At 41.7% G+C, this 25,455-nt stretch overlaps 3 protein-coding genes across 5 annotated transcripts in view; all 3 read right to left on the bottom strand.

Annotated features, from left to right (window-relative positions):
- plod2 (procollagen-lysine, 2-oxoglutarate 5-dioxygenase 2) overlaps positions 1 to 6,724 on the bottom strand; it is a 35,027-nt gene extending 28,303 nt beyond the window's left edge. For both annotated transcript variants that reach the window (XM_061064047.1, XM_061064046.1), the window contains exon 1: positions 6,253 to 6,724. In XM_061064047.1, coding sequence (XP_060920030.1) covers positions 6,253 to 6,355 — 103 coding nt within the window. In that variant the 5' untranslated portion in view covers positions 6,356 to 6,724. The remainder of the gene's footprint in view (positions 1 to 6,252) is intronic.
- Positions 1 to 25,455, bottom strand: part of LOC132994240 (Golgi reassembly-stacking protein 1-like) — a 408,891-nt gene that overhangs the window by 41,611 nt on the left and 341,825 nt on the right. The window lies entirely within an intron of this gene.
- On the bottom strand, positions 15,275 to 21,122 carry si:ch73-206p6.1 (phospholipid scramblase 2). 2 transcript variants are annotated; one of them, XM_061064708.1, is made up of 7 exons: positions 21,031 to 21,122; positions 20,261 to 20,352; positions 20,105 to 20,147; positions 19,102 to 19,322; positions 18,789 to 18,950; positions 17,689 to 17,850; positions 15,275 to 16,778 (listed from the first exon to the last, which is right to left on the bottom strand). In XM_061064708.1, the coding sequence occupies exons 2-7, from the start codon at positions 20,327 to 20,329 to the stop codon at positions 16,749 to 16,751; spliced, it is 687 nt and encodes a 228-aa protein (XP_060920691.1). In that variant the 5' UTR covers positions 20,330 to 20,352; positions 21,031 to 21,122; the 3' UTR covers positions 15,275 to 16,748. The 2 variants fall into 2 exon arrangements, with proteins under 2 accessions (XP_060920691.1, XP_060920693.1); XM_061064710.1 differs by lacking the exon at positions 21,031 to 21,122 and adding an exon at positions 20,642 to 20,963.

The following is a 25,455-nucleotide window of genomic DNA, read 5'->3' on the forward strand; positions in this document are numbered from 1 at the left end:
GCTTTAAAAGAAAAAAAAACAGATTGTGCTAAAGCGGAGCCACGTTTAGGAATACTGCAATCTCCGTTCATTTCATTATTTCTCTTGGAGCGAGACTCCCACAATGCCGACATTTCCTCTCACGTTTGACGATGAAAAAAGTCAGAGTTTGTTCGACAGGTGACTTCATCTGCCCGATAATGAAACCTCTTCTCTGAATCAGCAGTTAGGTGAAGTAGATGTCAGCGTTAGGGATCGGTTCATGCCAAATTATTTGCCGATGTGCGGATGTCAGTCAACAGGGCCGATGCGTCGTTGCATCAACTTCACTATTCATTTCAGTCTTTTGCAGAACCAGCTAAAAAAACTCCTCATGGGAGCTTCAAAGCAATGATCTCAAACAAATCACAATACATTCATACTTCACAGGATGAATGCACTACAGCTACTCATGACAAGATTTCCAGTAATTTGCTCCAACTCCATCCTGCATACTTCTGATAAAACGTAGCTGGGATGTATTCCCCTCTCTCCTCTAAAGCATCACGTCGGTATGTTACAGTAAGGATCCCAGATATTCTTTTCTTTCATATTATGACAAGGACTTATACATTTAAAAACAAACTTTAACAAGTCAGAACAAGACATTTCAGTTAAAACAGTACAACCTGTTCAGGCTTCATCAAGAAAAGATCCAAATATGAACAGCTGCTAAGTTTGCATTCTCAGAATTTAAACAACGTGTTAGATATAGATGAAATATACTCACAAGTCCTGTTGTGCCCTTTGTGAAGGACATTTAATATTGTTTGAGTTAAGTGTTGTTTTTACACTGCCCCCTCCTGGTTGTTTAAGTGAACTGAGTAGTATAAGCATGTGAGGTGTTAATTACCGCTAGACCAGCAGTTTCTTCACCTCCTGCAAAATGAACACTAATTGTCTGTAAGTATTTATTATTTTGTGTTCTTTGGTGTTAAGAGGCAGAATGTAAGTTTTTAAGTTGTGTCTTTAGACGATTGGATTTTAATAAATTGATAGTTAGCAGAGCAGTAAGCTAGCAGCATGACTAAGCATGTTAGGTTAGCTAATTGTTTCTTGTGCCCTATTTTCTGTTTGTTAGTCTCTAATGTACTTTTTGCAATTTGTGCTTTATTACAGTTTTACAAGAAAGAAAGTAAGAAAGTAAATAAGAACGGAAATACTTTGAATTCTTCAATAAATAACGAGAAAAGTTACGCCTTGTAATTTTTTGGAGGACTTACACTTGAAGATAAGCAACTCATTGCAAGGTCAGTATAAGTCCTGACCAAAGAGCTGGAGTACCTTCCCTTTTCAAAAGACTCTGCATCATGGGAACGGTCCACACTCTGCTCTTGTGTGTTTAGTATAGTGTGCAGACTATACCTCAGACACTGCAGGCAACAAGAGACGGAGTGAAAACGCAGACAACACAATGCATACTTGGCTGCAAAGAAAGCACAAAACCAAACCCTGTGGTGATACAGTGACAATGTCTACGGCCTGATTACAGTCCGGGCATGCCAGCAGGGTTTGTTAGTTTGTTAAGACTGGAATTACAGGCATGGAGAGCGATATTCTGCAGTGTATACGACAACTTTAGGTGGAGCTTCCATTTTCTTCTCTATAAAACACTCCCTGCTGACTGACACGTCAGGGATGTCTGAGAAAGGTCATCTAATCCACGGGACAGAGGAGCAGATCATCCAGAGTGATGGTACTCCGTCCACACACACACACACACACACACACACACACACACACACACACACACACACACACACACACACATACACACACTAACAGATACTTGCCAAGAAATATGTCCAAGTTACTGTCAAACATTCAGAGCTGGTTTCCAAGTACATAATGTCATCAACTTTGTGTAAAATACTCCTGATGTGGAAGGCCGTATTTCAGTCGTCCAACCTTTTAGGATTTTCAGATGTTGGCATCTTTGTGTTTTAAACTTGGAAACACATTGTTTTCACTTCTGAGACGTTTACCTTTCACTCACTTGGACAGAGAGTTGAACAATGAGGCGGTACACAATAACTGTATATATGTATGTGAACGGTGTGAAGCTGCGTCTACTCAGGGAATCAAAAACAGTTACACTAATGGTGCTGGAGACCGTTTAGATTTTTGCAGAGGAGACACCTGCACAGGTGGATGCAACAATAGTCTCTTTTATTAAGACATGAGTGGTCAAAGGTATCGGTGCTACAGTGCAAAAAAAAGGTGATTAAAAAAACAGGTTAGAAATGAGTGAAAAGCTCCTTTCAGGTAGCTGGACAGTGAGTGGGTCTACACCGCCCAGTTTTTTGTAACTTTCCAAAATCTGACCATAAAAACCAACAGCCACGTCTGCTGTTCAGGGGGACCTGCCAGGTGCCCGTAGGTTTAGAAACGTGCAGGAGGCTGCATTCCTTCATTCTTCATTTTTTTTTCTTCCTTTTCACGTCTTAATCCGAACCGTTTTTAATCCTGATTGATGGAGATAATTAGTGCTCTCAGAGAAAAGAAAAGCTGCTGCAGGAGAGATATCAGAATGTGCAACAAGTGAGACCTACACTCAGAACTTTATTAAAGATTTATTTTTGGGCTTTTTGTGCCTTTAATGGAGAGACAGGACAGTGGATAGAGGTGGAAATCAGGGAGAGAGAGAGAGAGAGAGAGAGTAGGGGATGACATGCGGGAATGGAGCCACAGGTGGGATTTCAACCTGGGCCGCCCGCGTTGAGGACCATAGCCTCCATACATGGGACGCACGCACTAACCACTGCGCCACCAGCGCCCCTCTACTTTTTTTTTTTAACAGCCTGTCACTTTAGCCCCGTTTCCAACAAGCGGTCCAGTTCAGTTCTGTTCGGTGCAGTACCCATTTATTGGCGTTTCCACCGTCCAAAGTTGGGAAATGGTACCAAAATAAGGGATCCTTACCGCCCTACTTTTTTTGGTGCCCTTCTGTTGGACACTGTTGGGATCTGACTCTAAAGTAAACGGTAAATGGACTTGAGCATATATATCGCTTTTCTAGTCTTCAGACTACTCAAAGCGCTTTTACACCGTATGTCACACCCACCCATTCACATCCTGATGGCAGTGATCACTGTGTAGTATCATCCATCACAAGAAACTAATCCCATTCATACACCACTACTGAGCCACAAAAGGCTCCCTTAAGTTTACTGTGTCCCGTTCTTCTTCTTCGTTGAACTTAATTAATATCGGGCTACACTGTGTTGGGCTGCTATGATGTCACACTGTTACATAGCTGACGTGGCTATCTCCATCTGGCTGACACTCCCCTTAGTGAATAAGGGTTGGCTGTGGAAACGCAAGCAAGACCAGGGTTTACTGTACCGGACTCAGTGGCGGTTCTAGACCAATTTTACTAAGGGGGCCGAACTGGGGCCAGTTTTTTTTTGTCAGAGGGGAACATTACACCCAGGTGAAAAATAGACAAAGACGATCGCTATAAAAAATATATATATTATGCCAAAAAATAGCGCACATCATAAAATACCATGATTTATATTTGTTTAAGTAAAAGTATTCCTTTTGGAGGGTAGGCCACAGGGGGGTCCAAGATCAGTGTTACAGGGGCACTGGCGCCTGTTGGCCCCTGCCTAGTACCGCCCATGACCGGACTGAACCAAACCGGACAGCGACCAGCGGACAGCGACCAGCGGACAGCGGACAGCGGACAGCGGACAGCGGACAGCGGACAGCGGACAGCGACCAGCGTCTCGCCCCACCTGAAGTAGACTCTCTCAAACTCAACAGAATTGCTCTCCTTGAGGTGCTGGCTAACACGTCATCTGACCTCATTTAAAGGGAAAACGATGCCCAACCAGCTGCCAGGGACGCAACATGAGTCTACACCAAGTGATTAAAGTCATTAAAGCCATTTGCTTCACTTTTCACCACCACACTCTCTAACGACAGAGGGGTTTAAAGAATCACTCGACTGAGAACTTGATGGGGGAAAATGACTCATCTAGTTGATATAACACACTATTAACACATCATTTAACGGGTGTCAGGCTGCATTGTTTCTGACGTTATTACTCGATTACTGATGGACGTAAGTGTTAAAACAAACAGCCTCTTGGAATAAAACACACCTGTGTTACATGTTAGAGTTTTCAATCATGATGCTTAATGCGCTGTGTGTTGGGTCAGGATCAGAGCACTCACAAAGCGAGCTCGACATTGAGGGTGAAGTCGGCTTTGGCATGACATGGATTGCCTGGTACACTGACTTTTGTCAGCTCTTCATCGTTTTTGTTTACTTTATTTATTTTTATGTATTTATTTCCAAATTCCACACGCTAACTGGATTAACTGGATTTAGAGTGTGCATCCTAATGCGCTGACCCTCTCTCGCCTGGTGCTCTAATCCCTCCCAGGTGTTCTGAAAAGGCTTTTTATAAGCAAAACATTTTAACCCTTGTAAAAGTAAACTGTGGCTACTGTGTCGGTCCAGAGACCAGAGGACAAAACAGGCCTGTGGAGACTGAAGGCGGCTGTTGTTCCCTGATAGCAGACTGCCTCACCCCGAGCAAAATGCTTCATTAGAAAAGTACATTTCCAGACTTAACTTACGAGGCAAGCCCCACAGCTCTCCTGACACCAACACGGGGATTTAAAAACACACACACACACACACACACACACACACACACACACACACACACACACATGTCTATACTTTGGTTGTTGTCTGCAGGTTTTTACAAGATGCCCCGCGAGCGTGAAAAGAGCTGTGTTTAACTGAAATGATTTCAGGGCAATTTAGAGCAATTTACCCACAGCAACATGCTAACAGGGGACGGGATTCAAACAGCTCAATAAAACTGTGGGAGTGTGTGTGGGGGGGGGAGGGGGGGGGTTAAGAAGCACAAACCCAGTGTACAGGCTTACATGTACATCATATAGGTTGTCCCAACAGCTGCTTCAACAGGTTGTTCTTGGCTCTGCTCCATGTGCCGTCAATTACAAACAGGTTGACAACGCACGTCGAGCCTAATCGCTTGTTTACCATTAAAATCAAACCATAATTGATTTCCTACACATTTTCATTTATGATGCATTCACGCCTTAAAACAGAGTGTCTATAGCAGTGGTTCCCAAAGTGGGGGTCGGGACCACGTGGGGGGTCGCGAGACACTGGAAGGGGGGGTCGCGAGTTGCCTTCCAAAAACAAATGCAAACTGGAAATGACTTGAAATGACATATTTGACCTTTTATTGTGAAATTACATACAAAAATGTTCAATTAGTTTAAGGCTGCTGCTGTATTTTTTTATTGTTGTTCTAATGTCAGTGTTTGGATAACACCCCTGGTCTAGATTTCATTTCATTTTTTTAATTTGTTCCGTACATGTCTAAACACACAACAGAAAAGGAAAAAGAAAAAACACTATTCATACTTTATCCCATGTACGGAAAGGAGCAGGGAGAAGAATACATCTTGTTTTGCCGGCCCCCCCTTACTCAAAAAGCAAATAATAAATGTCTGGATGGTCTGTCCAAATTACAATCAACGAATGAATATCAACATAAAACAAATCTGACAATTCAGTCTTCACTTCCTCAGAAATAAGAAGGAAAACACACAAAACACACTAACTGCTAATGTCATACAGTCTGATCACTTTGTTCTCATACATTTCCTTAAACTGAAATATCTGAACACAACCCTTCAAATCATTATTTAAAGAATTCCACAATTTAATTCCAATGACAGAAATACATTTCGTACAGCTATAGGACAAACTGTCAGGTCTGAATGAGGAAAGTGAAAGCATCAAAGAGTCGCAGCCAATTGGGTTAAACAGTTATTCCTCCTCCTGCCGACTTTTGACTTTTTACAGCCCGACGTGTGGATGTAAAAGAGCAAACACCATGAAACAAACAAACAGTGACAAACCGCAGACACTTCTTTTAAGTGAGGAGCTGCACTATCATATAATTTAATGGTCCGACATATGGAAGTGCAGCAGTGCAGGGAGACGCAGGCATTGTGACCCGCATTTCCTCCCGTATAGCCTAAATTACACCAACCTTTAAATCTGTGTTTCTACAGTAAGAACTATATAATATGTAGTATCTAGGCTATGTGAGGAAACAATAAAACATGTCGTACAGGATAGGCTTATCCATCACAGTGGGGTTAATAAGTTCGGGGCGAGTCCCAGAAGAGCATAATGGATTTTTTTATTCTTATTATTTTATTATCTTTGCTTACCTGGAGGAATGGGCGCGGGAGTTTGAGGTGTTTCGGTAGAGGAGAGAGAAGTCGCAAACTTCATCCAGCAGGAAAACACAAAACAAAACTTGAGGTACTCCATTGCTGTGTTCAGTGCGTGTTCCCGGACGGACTGCGGGTGACCGACTGGATTAATGGGGGCTGTATTGCCTCCCCTGCAGGAAGCAGTGGTGAGCCCCGGAGGGTCTTAATGTTCCCTCTCGCGATAAAAGAAAAAGGGAGTAAAAGTCATACAATGTATATGAAGTTTTCTGGACGAGCAGCTCTTCAGGGAACGGATTAAAAAAAAGTAGTCAAAGTTAAAGAAGTAAATTAATTGAGCAGCAGGCGTGGTGGTTCCTTTTGATTATTTCTGCAGCCTCTTGAAGTGGAGAGTGACAGAGACTCGGTGCAGGAGGAGAAGATAACGGTGTTCACCCCTGACACAGGGACGTCCTGCGCGAAAGTGTTACCCAGCACAGCTGTATTTAAACACCCCCCCTCCTCCTCCCCTCTTCAACCCCCATGACTGTCAAACATCCCTCCTCTGGTCCCCTCCCCCTGAGCACCCAGCAGTCTGCAGGATCAACACTGCCCTCCTTCTCCACCCTGCTCAGAAGAGACTTTTCATTCAGTCTCCTTCCTATAAAGCAACAGAATCCCATTAATGGTGCCCTGATGTTTATTCAACTTTCTAAGTCTGTATTATAAACACTTTTTCCTCATTATGTTGAGTTTTCCAGACTATCCTGCACAGTCCACTTGTCCCTCTTTTAATGAACTAGCCTACTGTATATGGATTAAATTAAATAAATATCATGAGGAAGAGCACATGAATAAGTATTCGATTCTCTTCCTGGAGTGTAAGTTCAGATACCACAAGGCAAAAAAAACCTGTGTAACAATTATTCCCTGTATTTAAATTAAAAAACAGAAGATGTACTTTCTATGTATTTTGATATAAGATTTATTTTACTGGTGCATAAATGTTAAATCTGCATTTTACTCATGTAGTTTGTTGAGTTGTTGTAAGTGCCCTATATCATTTTGAGTTGTTTAATTTATTACAATAATTTTTCAAGATGTATTTTCTTTATTTTAGAGACAGGGCAGCAGACAGAGTCAGAAACCAGAGGGCAGAGAGAGAGAGTGGAAAACAACATGCAGGAGAGGAGCCACAGGTCGGATACATACATCCAAAACAAAGGGACTTTCCACCATGGCGGTATGCTGCTGTGCTGGTGATCGTCTCGGTTTATTGATTCATCATTCGGTCTTTAAGATGTCAGAAAATAGTTTTCCATAGTCCGAAACTCTACTCCCCTCCTGACCAAAACCCTAAAAATCACACAGTTTACTAAAGTAAAAAAGAAATCCAAAATGTAACTCAAATTATCTGCCCGACTAATTATTTCAGCGGTACTGACTCATGTCCTCACCTAACCATCGACGATATATTAAAAAGTTGACTGATGCTGCAGATGTTTGCGTTGCTCCTGCTATTCTGCAGCACACACACACACACACACACACACACACACACACACACACAAACTGTACACACACACACACACACAAACTGTACACACACACGGGGGAGCAGTAAAGAGGGAAACAGACACCGCACATCAAACCCAGCTTCCATTTACTGTCTGACTTCATCTGCATCTCCGTGTAGCTCAGCTGACCTTGAAACCATTCTCTTTTTTGTTCTCATTTGTGTCTCTCATTCTTTATTAGACTTTACAGACTTGCCCCCCCCCACCACCCACCACCCCCGGCTAAAACTGTTCCTGTCTGGTGAACACTTTGCATGGCAGTTGCTATGGCTGCCCAGTGCCCAGATTGTTTTACTTAATGACATCACCGGGTTTTTGGGGGTTTTGAATGCAGAGGGAGTCGAAGCCGCACTTTTTAAAAAACTTTTTTTATGAGATAAATTACTTGGTTCCAGTGAGGCCCTGATAAACCCTAAAAATGTACAGCCATGCCAGAAAGCTCAGCGTATAATCCTCGTCCTGGACTTCAGCCATGATGCTTTTTGCTGTAGTTCAGCATGCAACTGAAAAGTAAAGCACTGGGCAGACACATTTATGGAAATCAGTGTGCCATGAGGAAATTATCACTTTCTCTGTTTTAAACACAAAAACAAATCCGACCAAATAAGGCCATCATACCTCGGACCAACCGAGTTAAAACAACACAGCATGAACCGAGGTTTTCCATTTGTACGAGCCTTTAGGCATGTATCATTTCACAACTCAGATATCGAACAGGGTTTTTTTTTTTTTCCTGTGGGTTGGTACGATAACTCTCCGCAGCTGGAAAATGTAAGCGTGGTGGAGAACCTCATAGAGCATCTTGGCAGTGTGTGATAGGGGATTGGGATATGTGTTGCTTTCGTTCACTGGCACAAGTCGGGACACCCACCGAAAAACATTTTGGAAAAGCCCAGCAGTGAGTCGTCGTCTGGATTCGATTACACCCCGACAAAACTTCCAGGAGTTATATGAGCTGCTTAATATTCCCGTTGGAGCGTTGTACTTGAAGATGTGAGATACTGAATCCATCTTTGCTAAGTCAGGATTTGCAGGACTGGGACACGGTTTTAAGTCCTGGCGTTTGTGGTGTCACTGCTGACATTTTAATTTAGTATGCACGCGGCGTGGGGGAGAAAATTACGTTTAATTGAGCAAAAAATTGGCAGAGAGAGAAGCTTAGCGACTGCTGTGGTTAGCGCGGGGCAAGGATGGAGAAAGCTCATTGGAACAAGAAGGCATACCTCCACATAATTATCCCCACTCTGCGTTTATCTACCTCGGTATCTGCAGACGGTAGCAGGCGTTTGGACATATAGCTAAACACATCTCATGGAGGTTAACGAGGGAGAACAGACTGTGTGGAAACCTTTAAAGCAGCACAGGTGGTGCTCTCTTGAGTTGGCATTTTCATTTGGGCTCATTTCAGGGGCCAAATAAAACACACACTCCTCCAGCCTGGGCAGCTCTTGTATTAAGACTAAACAGTGTTGCAGCCTCCTGATGACAGGAAGCCAGCCGCTATTTTGAGAACTGTTGAGGAGACAGCGGGTTTTAAAAGCACAGTTTAAATTGAATCAAGCCAAAAGAAGAAACATGATGCAATAAGCAGACTGTGAAGAAGAGTCCAAATATTGAAGCAAAAACAAGAGGACAAAAAACAAATTAAATCATGGTTATGTCATTGGTGGTGTGTGTGTCACGTTTTTTTTTTCTTTTCTGTTTTGTTTTGGGTGTGTGTGGTTTTAAAAAAAAAAGTTTTTATGTGGGTTGCTTGTTTGTTGTTGCTTTATTTTTCTCTATTACAAAAAGAAAATGGGCAAACTAAGATATTAATATAACCATTTATTGTTTTGTATAACATTATAAAAAAAGAATAATGATGTAAGAAATGAACTATGTTTGGATAAATTAACTATGTCTGGATTGCCTAATAAACACAAAGTGCAAAATAAAAAAGTTTTTCCTTCCATTGATGCCAGTCCGCTGCTTTAGCTGTTGTCTGAACTCAATTTACGTAACTGTCAGTGGCTTGGACGCACCTTTGATTTCTCTCTACTTTTACTCTATTTTGGACGTAACCCTCTTCTTGTGGTGCAACCTGATGGTTTTGCAATTGCCCTGCTGGATCCCTCGGTTCCCTTAGCCCCGCTCGAGAACCCACAATCGCGCACCATGATTGTAAAAGAACGGGTTTTCCATTTTTATCCCCCGAACGCTTTGATCACTCCACAACGAGCTTAATTACTAGTCCAGATCAATGGAAAAGGACAGCACACTCCTTTTCTTCCAGTCAGCGTGTCTTCCTGAGAAACGAGCCTGACGTCATCCCCATGGCTCTGTTCTGTCTACGCTGGTCCCACTTATGAGGCCACAGGGCACATCCATTGGCCCAGGGTGTGGTCTGTAGGGGCTGCTGGGAGGAAGGGGTTTCATCAGCACGCCGTTTAATCTAAGACTAAAGAACTTTAACAAGCACAGCGAGTACATTTTTTATGTCACCATGGAGTCTGGCCACAAAAAGGGAAAGAGGTTGTTCATGGATTAATTAACTTGTATCGCGGGCGGTCTTTCATCTATTGTCTCCGACCTCGAGCCTGATCGCTTATACGGTAAAGACGTGAGCAGCAAACTGTTTGAAAACTCAAGATGTTAGCAATTTTTAAAACCAGTGTGATATTCAGCCGTATAAATTTGCATTTCTACTGGAGAGACTGGGGGGTTTTTTTGGGCAGTGTTCCTCCAAAATTATACATAACGAGCTCTTTTGCCAGCCTTTCATTTGAATGTCATCATTAGGCGGCCATGTGGAAACCACAAGGCTCCAGAGAACGTAGGTGGAGGAAGAGTAGGATTCAACCTTACATTAATTCCTGTCCTTGCAGGGCCACCTTCAAGAATACGTTTGTACATGCCACATATAGTTTGGAGAAAACATACTCATTGTTTCATGGACTCCATTCGCAGGGTGACATATTAATGGCTTTTTTTTTTTTTTTAAACCAGACATTTCTTAGGACTCCCTGAGGGGAACTGCCCACATGGGGACACAAATACACAAAAACACACTCTTAGGACTTTTTTCCATTTGCATTCACACGGGTGGTGGCAACACCAAAGTGACATACGCCAGCTGGTGGTTGCAATAGCAATGGGACAAAACAACAACCACATAAAGGACGCCGTGGTCAGAGCTGAATGTTTGTTGTGTGTCAGGGGTTTCAAGGACTCAAGGCCCTTCTTGTTTTGGGAGCGTACCCATTCAGAAGAAGGTTATAGCTGTAGTTTCCACTGCAGGGACTTTACCCAGGGATTGGGGACTTCAGGAAGTACTGAGTGTGTTACCACTGCAGGGGACTACATTGCAAAAGTGGTATATCCTGAAAGTATGGGGACTTAGGGTTTTATTCTGAGCATTTCTGATTTGGTTAAGTACTCAAAGCACACACGAGACTCTTCACATGTAAAAAAAACAAACAAAACAAATGTCCCATGTCGGAAATATACAACAAATGAGCATCACCTTTTAGTACCTTAAAGTCCTGAAGTCCCAGGGTTGAGGTCTGAGGTGTTTGATGACCCTGATGAAGGCCACAAGCCGAAACTCATCGGTCTAATTTGTTAGTAAAGTTGATCTTCAAACAACAAAGTGTTGCCTTTCACTCTTCATGCACCTTGGCGGTTGGTGAAGTTGTGCCACAAAATGCAGCTCTGCTTCTTCTTCAGTGTTTTGTACAGTTCAAAGCTCAGGACTTTGACTCTGTAATCTGCGTCGTGTCGTGTGTTCCACATGTGGTTGGCAGCAGATTTAAATACAATGGTTTTGTTAAGTCTTTGTTTACACTTTGTGAAACCTTAGTGTCCTGTCTGAGCATCATTTTGAGCAGAAAGTGTTGGTGAAGTCTTAAATGTCTCCAGTCTGTGATTTACTGTCATGAATCCAAGTATAAAAATAAATGTCCATCCCCGCTTTTTTTTATTTTACATCTGCGCTTCCCTCCCCACTCCCCAACTGTGTGTTTAGGGTCGTTTTCCTAGCCTGCGTTTGCACAGATGCTGCTTCGGTCATTCGTTTGTTAAGTGGGTTTTAAAACACAGATACCAGAAATTCCAGATACTGTATACTGTTTCTAGGCTCTGTTTCGTCCTTGTGGTGTTGTGTTGAGCTACAAATTGAATCACCAAACATGCCTGGCTGGTTGCCCCAAGTGACTGACTGACATGTTCTGCTTTAATCCCAGGAGCAACAAGTTGATTGCTTAGACTTCAAAGTCACTCCAGTAATCATTAGTGTCATGCCTTACACAGAATGACAACTTATTTTATGAGCTGCAAAGCTGAGATATGTGTTTAATTACAAGGGGAGTCAATGAAAAAGGATGTTGGACTACAAAAAATACTCCCACATACTTGCTGGAGATGAAGAAAACATCTGTGTCGTTCCCAGTCCATGAAATCTCTGCCAAAAAATCACTGCAGGAATTACATGGGTGACATCACTTGTGTGTGGTCTGCATGATTAATTATTACCAAATGTGATGTAATCTGATTGCAAAATTTCCAGAAATGAACAATGCAATGGTACAGGAAACCCCTCTGAGAGCAGGATTTCATGGGAAGTCTCAACAGTCCGCTCAAGAAGGAACACAGGAGTGATAAACAACCGTCGCAGTCCACAGCTGTGTCTGCTAGTGTGTGTGTGGGGGGACGTGTCCAGTAAAGCTAATAGATATGTAAGGGTCATTGGGAGGTCAAAGGTGAGAGTTGAACACTTAAGGTAACAACCAAGCACAAAAAACAACAGCAATAAATGTCAGAGTATACAGCACTGACAGAAAAGATACAGAGGACCCAACAGACCGTCTCTTTAAAGGAAGAATGTGCAACTTTTTGATCCAGTAGATGTCGCCCTTGAGCTCCAGCATGAAACCAAAACAAACTGCTGTTTGGCCACGCCTCCTCCATACTGAAGCCTCCGCTCTCCTCCAGAGACACACCTCCAACCCCCCCTCCACTCGAGTTCACATCGAGAAGTTTAACACAATAGTCCTTTTGCTCGAGCTGCAATCACCTGCGTCCTACATTGTAGTGTTAGCATGCTAATGTTAGCGTTCTTTAGTTAGCTCCTAGCTTCACATTGTTGTGTTAGCATGCTAATGTTAGCGCTCTTCAGTTAGCTCGTAGCTTCAGATTGTTGTGTTAGCATGCTAATGTTAGCGCTCTTCAGTTAGCACGTAGCTTCATATTGTTGTGTTAGCATGCTAATGTTAGCTCTCTTTAGTTAGCTCGTAGCTTCACATTTCATGTAAAGTGACACAGAATGAGCGTGATCTAAAAACTCTTACTAACATCCAAATAATCAGTGAGTATGTTCTTCTTCTTCTCTCTAGTTCTTGACTAAAACAGCTTTTATACACAAGGGGAGGAGCCGGCCGTCCCGTCCATGTAAACACGGCTCTGACAACAACACAGCCAGCGGGACTCGAGCTTCTCCCTCATTGTAGACAGTCAGGACTCAGAGACACATTTACACAGGACAGACTTTATGATTTATTTATGTGGAACATGTTGAACATTCTTCATTTAAGAAAGCTTTTTGTGATGCAATCAATGAAGAAAGTTGTTTTGTCAGGACTCTCACAAACTTTTGAATTCACTAGAATCACTGAAATGACTAAATGTGTGTTATCAAATAAGAAATCAGTCGAAAGCTCACACTTCTGCCAAACCTGCACAATGGCAAAAATGCAGATTTGGACTTTCAAACTAACAAAAACTATTTTTTTTTTTTTTTTTTTACTGATTATTAAATACTGATTACTTAAAGGCGTAGAATGTAAATTCCACCAGCAGGGGGCTCTCAATCAAAACAGTAACAAACGATGACGTTGAGTGGAGGGGAATCATGGGAGTTCCTTTGCTTCTCCATCTCCACCCCCGATGAAAACGAACTCTGAGTTGATCGTATAGTCCGGGTGCGTAAAATGTCTGGTAGTTGGAGAAGTGCCAGTTCACTTCCTGACCACTGCAGAGGAGCGGCCAGTGAAAAACTGAATTTTCCCTCGCATGATTAATAAAGTATAGCGTCTTCTTCTTCTTCTAAAAACTATGGAAACATACTGAATGAGCTGCGTCAGTCTGAACCCACGGCAAAGATTTAAACTTCACCTTCTTTATTCAAGCCTTGCTCTTTACTCAGCGCTAAAGTTGATCCCTTCATTGACGCGTGGCTCTTTTAAATGGTCGTTCTTGAGGTTATTCTCAAGGTTACCAGCTTGAGGTTAATGGCGAACCTGAAAAGGGAGAAAATGAAATGTTCTCAGTTCCTTTTCATTTCCTCAAATCCCCCCAAGGACATCTATGTTTGACGTAATCGCACCAATCAGCGGCTCTGCGGGCTAGATTTTTCGCAGCAGAGAAATTAATTCACATTTCTCAAGGACTGCTAAAGAAAAATTTGCTTAAAAGGGTGAAAGAGGCAATTATGCTGGCTTCTGAACTATTAACAAGCCGAGCCCACTGGTTTAACGTGACCGTTTACGAGGTCCTGCTACACTTCAAATCAAAAAGCTTTATTAATAAGGACAAAGAAGAAAAACGTGATCACTTGTTTTCAGTGCTAAATCGTATAAGAAACAGATTACTGATCAAATAAAGAGAACTGCACACATCAACATAGTGTTTTTATTGAAGTGTTTCCATCGACTGTTAGCACAATTAAAGCTAAGCTCACAGAGTTGAATATTTACTGCATGACTAAATGATGTATTAGTTCACAGTTTTAGTGCAAAAGTAGAAGAATAAGTATTTGGAGCTGTCTTTTTTTCATCTCTAAAACTGGCTGTGAATAGCTAAAAACCTGTTGTAACACATTCTGACTTTATTTTTTTGGCGTTTACACACAATCAAACGACCTTCAGAGCATGTAGCACCGGCATCTTGAACCATCAATGCATCCAAAGAGTTATTAAAATAGTTTTCTCAACAACTTCAGAAGAAACACCCATCTTAAGTACATCAATATTTCACCTTAAGTTTGAACATCTTTTGCACGTAAAGGGCCAGATCAGTCTTCTTAGGTCCAGGGGCGTGTCTAGCGGGGTGACCAGGGGTGGCATGGGGCCCCCTTTGAAATCTTATTGGCCACCCCAAAATCCTTGGCTACAATTGGCTAATTACCCTGCCAGAGGTGGGACTTGTGTTGACGTCCACTACTCAGGCTGTGTTGCAACATGGCGTTCATAGTTTTCAGTGTGCAGATGTTTGTTTGCAGTTTTTAAAATACTTTGTACGGATTTATTTTGAGTCCTTGAAGAATGAAGCTTAAAAGATGTTGCCATTATCTTGTGTTCCCTAAAAGTCGATGTGATCCGTGCAGACAGAAGGGGGGTAAATAAATCCACTTCAGGCCACCCCTGTATAAGCCAGGGCCCCAATTGGTCCAACCCCAGTCCAAAAAAAGTCTGGACACACCCCTGCTTAGGTCTATGAACACGGTCGGTCTATTGAAGGCAGAATAAAGAATGGTTGACAAAGAGAACATTGGAAACTTTGGCTTTTTCCAATTGGCAGTTTATACGACTTTTTACAAAAATAAAAGCCTCTAAGCTTTTAAGATTTTAAAATAAATAAATAAATATTGAGCTGACTCCCCTCCAGTTTTCTAGAACCACAAAGTCAAACATTTGGAGACAAATCAGTTTTTATCATGATGGTACAAAAGCACAGATCATATCTTTGCATCAGTATTTACCTCCACTCCTAATGAACAGATCCTCAGAACACATTTAGAGTTACAATCAGGATTGTTGCACGGAGAAAATATAATTTAAAATCTTAATTTGCCAGTTAATACAAGGTGGAATATACATATTTGTATAATATGATGTGCAAACTTCTCTAAAATATGAGAGATAATATCTTTTCCTATTAGTAGCATCAGGTGCAGGCGTGTCATTCCCAGAGCCAGCGTTAGCAAACAATCCAATACAACAGCATGCATCAACCTGAGTTTATCCAATAATACACAACGTCATCAGAGAGGAATATTTAAAGAAAACCCCCTATGGCATGAACAGCCAATGTTCTCATCCATATGGGCTGGTTATGGGTTAGTCTCAAATGCAAATCTAGCTCCCTCTTGTGGACAAGACTGGGATTGCACATCAACCTATCAGTTCCCCTTACATAAAAAAAAAACACTACAGAGTCTGCAGTGCATTATTATTCATCACATTAGAAACATTAGTGCACCCTATGAGAGTTCATGTGTTAGTAAAATCACACTTACAGCACGCGGACACACGAGCACTCACTAAGCAGTGCGCACACACATTGCTCCGTATCGACTAAACAGTCAAACAGAGCGAAGTATAAATCAATAAATAAGAGCAGTGAATATCTGCTGCAAACTACTACAATACATGAGTCCTTAAGTTCTTGCAAAATATAGCTACACATTCTATATTAAATACCAGCTTGACTGTAAATAGGACAAAATAACACAAAGTGTGTCACACACTAATGACACCGATCTCTACTTATTATACTGTTTAACAGCACTTGCCTGCGATGGTGTTCCCTTGTAATTTCTCGTATAATGACGTCAGGCTGCTATTCAAGTTTTCTCGTTTCCACATAGTAACAAAAGTCTCTTTCCCCCGATGAGCTCGTCATGTAAACACAAATAAAAATGTCCTCACAATCACTGCACCGTGCGTCTCACAGCCCCGTAGCTTGTCAAAAAAAACAAAAAACAACCAACCTGAGCAGCTAAGTCTTAAACAAACCTTCTTTTTTCTTTGTTCATGCAACAAATTATAACATTGACTTTCTTGAAACTATCCGTCTGAAGGTTGTTTCTGTGTCCGGGCGTTTGGGACCGGTCATTATGGCTTTGTGGCCTTGTTCTCCCTGGACGGTTGAACTGTACACTCACATGGATATCCTGTTTGGCTCCTAGTTAGTCGTCTCGAAGAACATGAAATCCTGCATAAAGGGAAACAGGTGTTACCAAGAAAGAAGAATGTTTATAATAGAAATATTTAAAGGTCACATATCCTCCTCCTCTTCTTCAGTGTAAATAAGTCTCAGAGCTCCTCTTCAACATGTGTGTGAAGTTTCTTGTTCTAAATCCACTCTGATCCTGTATTTGATCATGTCTATAAACCCCTCTATTTCCGCCCTGCTCAGAACAGGCTGTTTCTGTGTCTGTACCTTTAAATATGTAAATGAGCTGTGTCTGACCACGCCCCCTCTCTGGAAGGGCTTGGGTGTACTCGGTCTTTCTTGCTCCATGTCCTATTGTTTACGCTGAGAAGGCAGACTCAGAGGGCAGAACAAACACCTAGCTGTGGGAGTGTCACCCACCTGGGGGAGGGGCTACTGCCCTTTGTGATGTCATGAAGGGAAAATCTCCAAACGGCCTGTTTGAGCACACATTTTCTGAAAAGTGGAGCAGGCAGAAGATGGAGAGGATGGACTTTTCTCATCATTGGGGGGTTTGTAGACGGACTAGAGAAACGTGGTGAAGTGGATTTATGAAGAATATGTGACTAAGGGTTAAAATGTTTTCACTGCCAAATTGACTGTGAATGAGATTTGATCATTTCAGGTTTTAGAAAAGTCTTCCTCAGAAAGTAGCTCTGAAAAGCTGGAGTGCATTTCTGGGTGGTTTTGGGTCACATTACCCACAAACTGTAGGCTCAGTGGTGCATTAAGTGGTAGCTACACGATATTTCCGACTACCCGTGCAGAGGAACATCACTCGCCATGAGAGCCAGGTCAAATGAGGCCACTGCATCTGCAACAGCCTTCACTTTGGTGATGATCACTCTCACTAAGCTGTAAGAGAATCCCCCTCAAACACTAAAATAACACACACTCCTCTTTTACTCACAATTAGAAAACATGCACCGATCATCACAGCCTTCATCCTCACGTCCAGGTCCATGGGGAACTGGATCCCAAAGTTGTCTGTGTCTGTGAACACTTCCCGAAGAAGTCCCGTCCACTGCTTGCTGATTTTCCCGATTTTACTGACTTCATCCAGCGTCAAAATCTGCAGAAAAGAGTTTGTCTTGTTTAAAGTCTTTATATGTGATTTTTCACTCTTAAATGTAGAAATTCATTTCTTTAATTTGACTGTTTATCTAACATGAATTTTGACTTCCTTGCTTTATACTGGATCTACTTGAACTTAATCTCAAGTTATCGGTCCCAGTTGTGGAACCGGGGGTCGAACCATGGGCAGCATGGTTTTTGTTTGTTTATTTGTTGTTGCTTATTTATATACTAGTGTTATTATTTTTTAAGTGGGATGGTTTACATACCCATGACATATGAATCTGGACTGGTGTTTTTGATGTTACTGGTTTGTTTGATTGTTTTGTTTTTGTTTTTATAGTATGCTTTACGTATGTCTTTTCGTTTTGTCACATTGGTGTTTTTACTTTTGGAAAAATAAAGTACAAAAAAAAAAAAAAAAAAAAAAAAAGAGAGAAGAGAAATGCGGACATGTGTTGCATTTGGATAACGATCACTCCCTTTAAAAAAGTGTTTGGTTTCATTGGAGGGAGATCATGGAACAACTCATCATCCTGTCCGTTTGCAGCGCTCACAGAAACTTTGCTGTTTGGATCCTCAGTGAGGACTTCAAAGCTGCTAACAGAGACGGTAATATCATGCTTCAGTTGCCCATCCTCTGGATCTTGAGAAAAGGTCTGTATCACTGACCCACATCCCCCCTTCACAGCTCAGATCTAATAAAAGCAGCTGAGCCGTGGAACAATGTCCACACTGTAACCGGGGCAGGAGCATTGCCCTGTGCGACGGCTTCATCCGAGCGCCCGGCCTCGCTCTGATTGGAAACATATTTTCCTGCCTCAGAGCTCGAGGAGGATGACTTTACACAGGAATGTCCAGAGGGCGAGAATTGTAAGCGTGTCCCGTTATGTTTTCACAAATTTTTAATGGATCCCTGTGTTTAGATAAACCCACCTCAAAGTCGACATCTGGAAGGCAGCTCCATCCACAGAAGGGCCCGTGGATCTTCAGCACATGCTCCCTGTGTTCATTGGCTATGATGAACTTGGGTGAGAACGGGTGCCACTGCTGTATAACGTACCCCACTGTGTTACCTGGGGGGGCCTGGATCTCCAGCTGAGTGAAGGATTGTGGGAGAACAAGAGTGTGATTTGTAGTCATATCCTCAGCAGAATGTGTATTTTGAAAGAAACATAAAAACTAGAAACAGCTGGACCTCACTATGAGGAAACATAACAAGCAGATCTAAAGAGAGCTGCAGCCTCACCTCTTGTAGACAACACGGGAAGAAGCAGGACATGCACTTCAGCGGCCTGGTGACCGTGATGACCTCTTGTCCGAAGTTATCGAGCACATGGATGGTGAACGAGCGCATGGGGCCGCAGCACTGTCGGCTCAGGCAGTCGTTCTCCTCCACGGCGTAGAAAACGTTCTGGCCCATGCTGTTACGCACTTCATATTTGTTGTTGCTCTCGAAACCAACGAGGGCTGCAGAGAGAAACAGGAAGAGGCATCGCTTAACGACTCAAACTTCATTTATATATCGCACTACTCGTACAGAATGCAGCTCAAAGTGGACGACAGATACAATCCTAAAAGTCTAAGTCACACTTCACTTATTTGCACTATATCTCTATATATATATATTTGTTTACCTAATCAGTCACTGCAAAACAATAACTTTATATATTCTTTCAGTCACCACAACTGTCTATTTATTTATTATTACTATCATTCATTCACTGAACAGAAATTGCTCTGGCCACTTTTTGCATATTTCTCTTCCATATCACCACAAATATATTTTTTGTTGTTGTTGTTGTTTTTGTAAACGCTGCTGTTTAGGATTGCTGCTAACAAAGTTTTGTTGTGTCCTTGTTTACAATGATAATAAAGATTCTATCTCTCTATCTAAAACAGGAAGTGATCAAATAATTAAAAATGAATACAGTAAGAAATAATCAAATATGTAGGAATGAGGACATTAAAATGGTGACCAAGGCTTTAAGATTACTCCAAAATAAAAGCCAGATTAAAAAGGTCTTGAGTTTTATTTTGAAAAGCATGCAGCGAGCTCGCCGTTCTGATGTCCAGAGGCAGCGACCTCCAGAGTTCAGGAGCATAAAACCAGAACAGCTCTCAGCACGGGGCTTGTGTGGGTCACATGAGGGGACATTTAAAAGGGAAGTATAGACCCTCCAAACAGACCCTGCAAAACCCCAACACCCCCTAAACCAAAGTAAAGGGCAACACATTCTGATGGACTTTACCTTCAACCAGCTCGACCTTCTGTTTGATCAGGAGCTGATCCACCTGGAGAAGAAGATGATCACATACAGTGTAGTGGATTAACATGTGATGTGTGCATTTGTCATTTCCTAATGAAATAAAACTTTACATTAAATAGTTAAATGTGTCTGTCTCACCTGGGTGAGGTACTCTAACCCCGGTGGGCAGCCTGGTATCTCAGGGTTCGCCACAGCATACATATTCATGGTTGCTAAACCCAAAAGGAGACCTGTTGATAAAATGAAATGTTGAAATGAAAGAAACAGCGCCATCTCGCGCTTCTTCAGAAAACACTCATAAACAAATGGAGATCAAATTCGGGCGGGTTTAAAAAAAGCATCTCTAGGCTTCGTGTTGTTGCTGTATTGTTTAGGTAACAGTCACACTAACACCGAAAAGGGCCCTCCTTTATATTTATATTTATATCTCCTCTGCTGCTGAGTTGGAGACTGTGATGAGGTGTAAACAGCCTGGAAGGGGGAGGAGGGGGGGGAGGAGGGGGGCGGATTCAGACCTACATGGTGGGTGACACAGATACTAATCTTTGCCTGTATCTGGAAGTGACGAGCTTCTGACGGGAATACAGCAGCACAAGAGGTCCTGTCACTACCCGGGTAAAGCAGGGCGATCCGCTAACCCGAGCCGAGCCGAGCCGAGCAGGTTTAACAAACAGACCATGTCCGCGCGGATCATGATATTTTAAATGTTCTGTTTACTGCCCGTCAGCTGGTGAACAGAGCAAGCCTACGTCTGCACGCCGACGTCTGTGGTCTTATCGACCTACTTTTCCATTCTTAGAAAAAAAAAAAAAAAAACGAGCACTTCTTCAAAAGCGGAACTCAAGTCTTCTCTAAACCTCCTGAAACATCCAAACAGCTTCACACACACAGTTTGTTCATCTACTCACCAGATATTTCACCTGCTACTTACAATAATACCAGGCCACTCCGGAACCAGCCCTATGGAATAAACCTTTAATCTCATTGGTCGACGTCATCGCACTTCCCATAATCCCGCGCCAATGACAAGCCGGTAGTATAGAAGAGCAACAAACAGAACGGAGCTCCAAAAGACCAGAAGAAAATGTGTCAGAATCTCTCACTCTTAATGTGTTTTTATGTTTTTTTTGTATTTAAACTTATATATTTTTTCAGAGCCTCCAGGAAGCAGCACGATGTTCAGAGTTTCACACAAACAACCAGCAGCCACACATACACAACATGATTAGACATTAAAAGACACTAAACAACAAATGTAAACAGCCATTGTTCATCAAGAGCATCCACAAACACATCAGGTAGAACATCTGCAGCCAGATGTGTCCGTCTCCAAGTCATTTAACATCCTCTTAAAATCATCCAATCAGAAAAGATCAGCTCTTTTTGTGATTGGTTCAGAGTAAAGGGAGCGGCAAACTCAAATGCCTTTTACCCCGGTTCAGTTCTGACTTTAGGAACAGAGAGTAAGAAAAGGTCCCAGAATCTAAGATTGTATTTATTGCCAATTTGAAGAATTAAACTTCCTGCACAGCGTGTTGGTTCACTGAATTTATGGCAGTACTTTTTATTCTTTTAGTACTTTGTTTTTACATTTTTCAAAGAGTTGCTTCATTCATGTGGTTATTTCATTTCAACAAACATGTTTTCAACACAAGATGTTGAATGAATCAAAAAAATAAACTACCGCCAAGAAAAGAAGCAGCAACATCTTTAGAAATGAATACAGACATACACACACATCAAAACAATAAAATAAGAGAGAGAAAAAATAAAATAAAATAAATATATATATGTAATAAAGTAAATATAAATATATATCTAATAAAAAAATACAAATATAAAATAAAAATAAATATAAATATAAATATATATAATAAAAAATAATAATAATTAAAAAAAGATATAAGGGGGCAGTAATAAAACATTTTTTTCATAACTATCTGATGTGATTGTATATTGTGAGAGTTTAAGACTTGAGGTCTGTGTCGCTGTCTGATTATTTATTTGTTTTTTTGGTCAGATGTGGTCTTTGTTGTATTTGCTGCAGAACAGGAACTTACTGTGAACCAGTTTGAACTGAGTCCGGCCCCGTTTAACTCTAACGCCTGTAATGTGTGGTAGTACTCCAAATCAATCTTTTTTGAAAGTATCTGCCTCGTCTCGGAATGGGAAGCATTTTTGATCGGTCTTGTCTCGGTCTCAGATTGGGCGGACTCTAGATTCTAAATCAAGACCGGTCAAGGGCTACTTTTCCACATCAGTACTGGGATTAGAAGTTAGTGAGTAAGCATAAACGACACGCACACAAGAAAATGATTTTTCTGTGATATTTATGGTCTTGGTCTTGGTCTCACCCTGCCTTGGCCTTGGTCTTGGTCTTGGTCTTGGTATGGACTCGGTCTCTATCTCTTTATGTCTTGCTCTTGTCTGCTTAAAAAAGCGCTTCACAGACTTTTTGACACAACTTTTCTTCCAGGCTACACCTTCACGACCCACTGAAAACAGCTATGCGACCTACTTTTGGGTCCCGACCCACCAGCTGTGAACCACTGCTCTAGGCCAGGGGTTCCCAAACTTTTCAGCTTGCAACCCCCAATATAACGGTGATAGATACTTGGGACCCCACATTTGACGCACTAGGTCACTCCAAAAACTGGCAGCAAACAATAGCCCAAACACCATCATATTATTTTTGTAATTTATTGTAAGAAACTACTTTTTTTATATACTGTATTTTCAAATGAATGGGTGAAATATCCACTTTTAAACCATTTTCCATTTTTATATGTTTTTGGAAGGAATCTCAGTGTTCCGCGACCCCCACTTTGGGAACCACTGCTCTAGGCAATCTGCAACCCATAATTTAAACTACATAAAGAATATGTCACTACAAGATATTTGAGAAATATTCACACACTTCATGTTTACTTTTGGACGACGTGCCAGATCTCCTGAAACGACCGCATGCTGCAGCATTCCCCCTGTAGAAAAGTCTTGTATCAAGGACTGAATGTGTTTATATATATATACTTCACCAGCTTTAATGTAGATCACACACTCGACTGATGAAGACAGATTATGATCTTGTATATGTGCACATGAGTATAAGCATACAAAGAGACCTTAAACAGGCATCAAGGCCGACCAAACCCACAACCACAGTGTTTATCTGTGCAGGTTTGAAGGCGCATGTGGCATACACAGACATGCATTCAGAAACAACAGATATGTGGAATGTGCTCACATACAGTATGGATGCATGAACGCTGTCCTTAAAGAATGGCACTGCTCAAGTCATATTTATGCTCTCAGATGTCATGCAGTTATAGCATTGCATCTTCTGTGTTGGAGTAAATTGCATGTTATGAGAGACAGTAGTTTGGTCTCTCTACAATGCAGTGGGAGAATAATTGTTAGCAGCTGCAGCCACAGAGCTGTACTTCATGCACTCGGTCGGCTGCACACAGAGGCAGAGGAACTATAGGGGTGAAGTTCTCTTGATATGTGTGTGTGATCACATTTGGGATTGTGCAGGTACATCATCCTACAGGGAGAGAAAAGAAAGAACAAGCAGAAACCTCTGATGCTGAAAAATGAAGCCGATGCAGGAATGAAAAATCATGTAGTTCCTCGAGTGTCCACTAGAGGCTGGCTGCAGAAGCACAGGAAGTCACATACACACCCATTCAAAAAAGCCTGTTTTTACAGCAGAGATTAACATGTTTACAGCCTGGTTCAAAAATCAATATTGGTCTGATTAGTTATTATCCTCACTGGTAGGCACACACTGTATCAGGGGTGAATTTGTTGATGACTCATCGGTTTTGATTTTATCAACAATATGTGTTAGCCATAGTTAGGTGTGTAGCTGACCTGATTGACAGAAGGACGGGCACTAACTCTTACTTTTACTAGAGTACTAGTTTTACTTTACTGGAGTAATTATTTTTCAGACGATTTTTTACTTCTACTCCACATTTTAAAAATAGCCTTGTTACTCCGATTTCATTTCGGCTTGTCATGCTTCAAAAAAACACAAAAAAAACAAAAACCTATCCAGATAAATCTCGCCATCCAGATAGAGTGAATTTGATTGTGGTTGGATGAGAAGTATAAACATGTACCATTCCGACACGCTGTGGCGCAGCCTAAGCTTTTGTCCTTAATGGCATGTTTTTCCCCTTTACATTACTTTTACTTTTATACTTGAAGTAGTTTTGAAACCAGTACTTTTACACTTTGAGTAAAAGGCTTGAGTTGATACTTCAACTTCTACAGAAGTCTTTTTAAACCCTCGTATCTAAACGTCTACCTGAGTAATGAATGTCAATACTTTTGACACCTCTTACATGATTCAAAACAAATTAATTTGTGCTAAAAGCTGTATGAGGCTGCACGGTGGTGCAGGGGTCAGCGAGGAGGTTCCTGGTTTGAATCCCCGTCAGAAGCCTCTCTGTGAGGAGTCTGCATGTTCTCCCCAAATAAAGATTGATAAAAGCTGTGTGTGTGTGCATGTGCTCATGTGTGTGTGTGTGTTGGATGTCTGCGGTCACCAAAGTTTGTAAGAGTGGAGTCACAAGCCCAAAAACTTTGGGAACCACTGGACTATAACTTCTCTACATCGGTAGTGCACCCCCTGTTTTTTTTACACTTTAAAGGGGCTGAGAAAAGTTTTTAAAATGAAGAAGAAATCCATCTCTAAGTGAAGTTTCTCTGACGCTCACGATACTAACAATAAGACGCTGTTGGATCATAACAGTTGAAATTAAGTCGTACTGTGACATCACCTCAGGCAGCATTAAAACCTTTACACACACACACACACACACACACACACACACACACACACACACACACACACACACACACACACACACACAGACACACACACACACACACACACACACACACACACACACACAGATATGAGTTACACTTGAAGTTTCTGAGAGTGTTATTACACTCTGTGTCCACTGGAGAGCAGTGTTGAGCTAATGATGCTCAGCCTCATGCCATTACTGAGACTAATGCACAAATGGCCTTTTTCATTGTGAAACAAAACAGCCACAAATATACACACACATGCTAAAAATACACACAGTACACACACACACACACACACACACAGGAGTACACTTACTACTCTGTTACAAACGATGTGACGTTGGTGGGTCGAGGATCCTTATTTGCAAATACAAATTACCTGATTTCCTCAAGCGCTGCTGATTTCTCTGAGAAACACTAATGAGAACAAATGACGACCGGGCGCACAGATCTGCTGACACGTCAGGCACGGACGACAAAAAAAAACATGTTTTAATTGATTCACGTGT

The sequence above is a fragment of the Labrus mixtus genome, chromosome 19 (assembly GCF_963584025.1).
Source record: "Labrus mixtus chromosome 19, fLabMix1.1, whole genome shotgun sequence".
Classification (NCBI taxonomy): domain Eukaryota; kingdom Metazoa; phylum Chordata; class Actinopteri; order Labriformes; family Labridae; genus Labrus; species Labrus mixtus.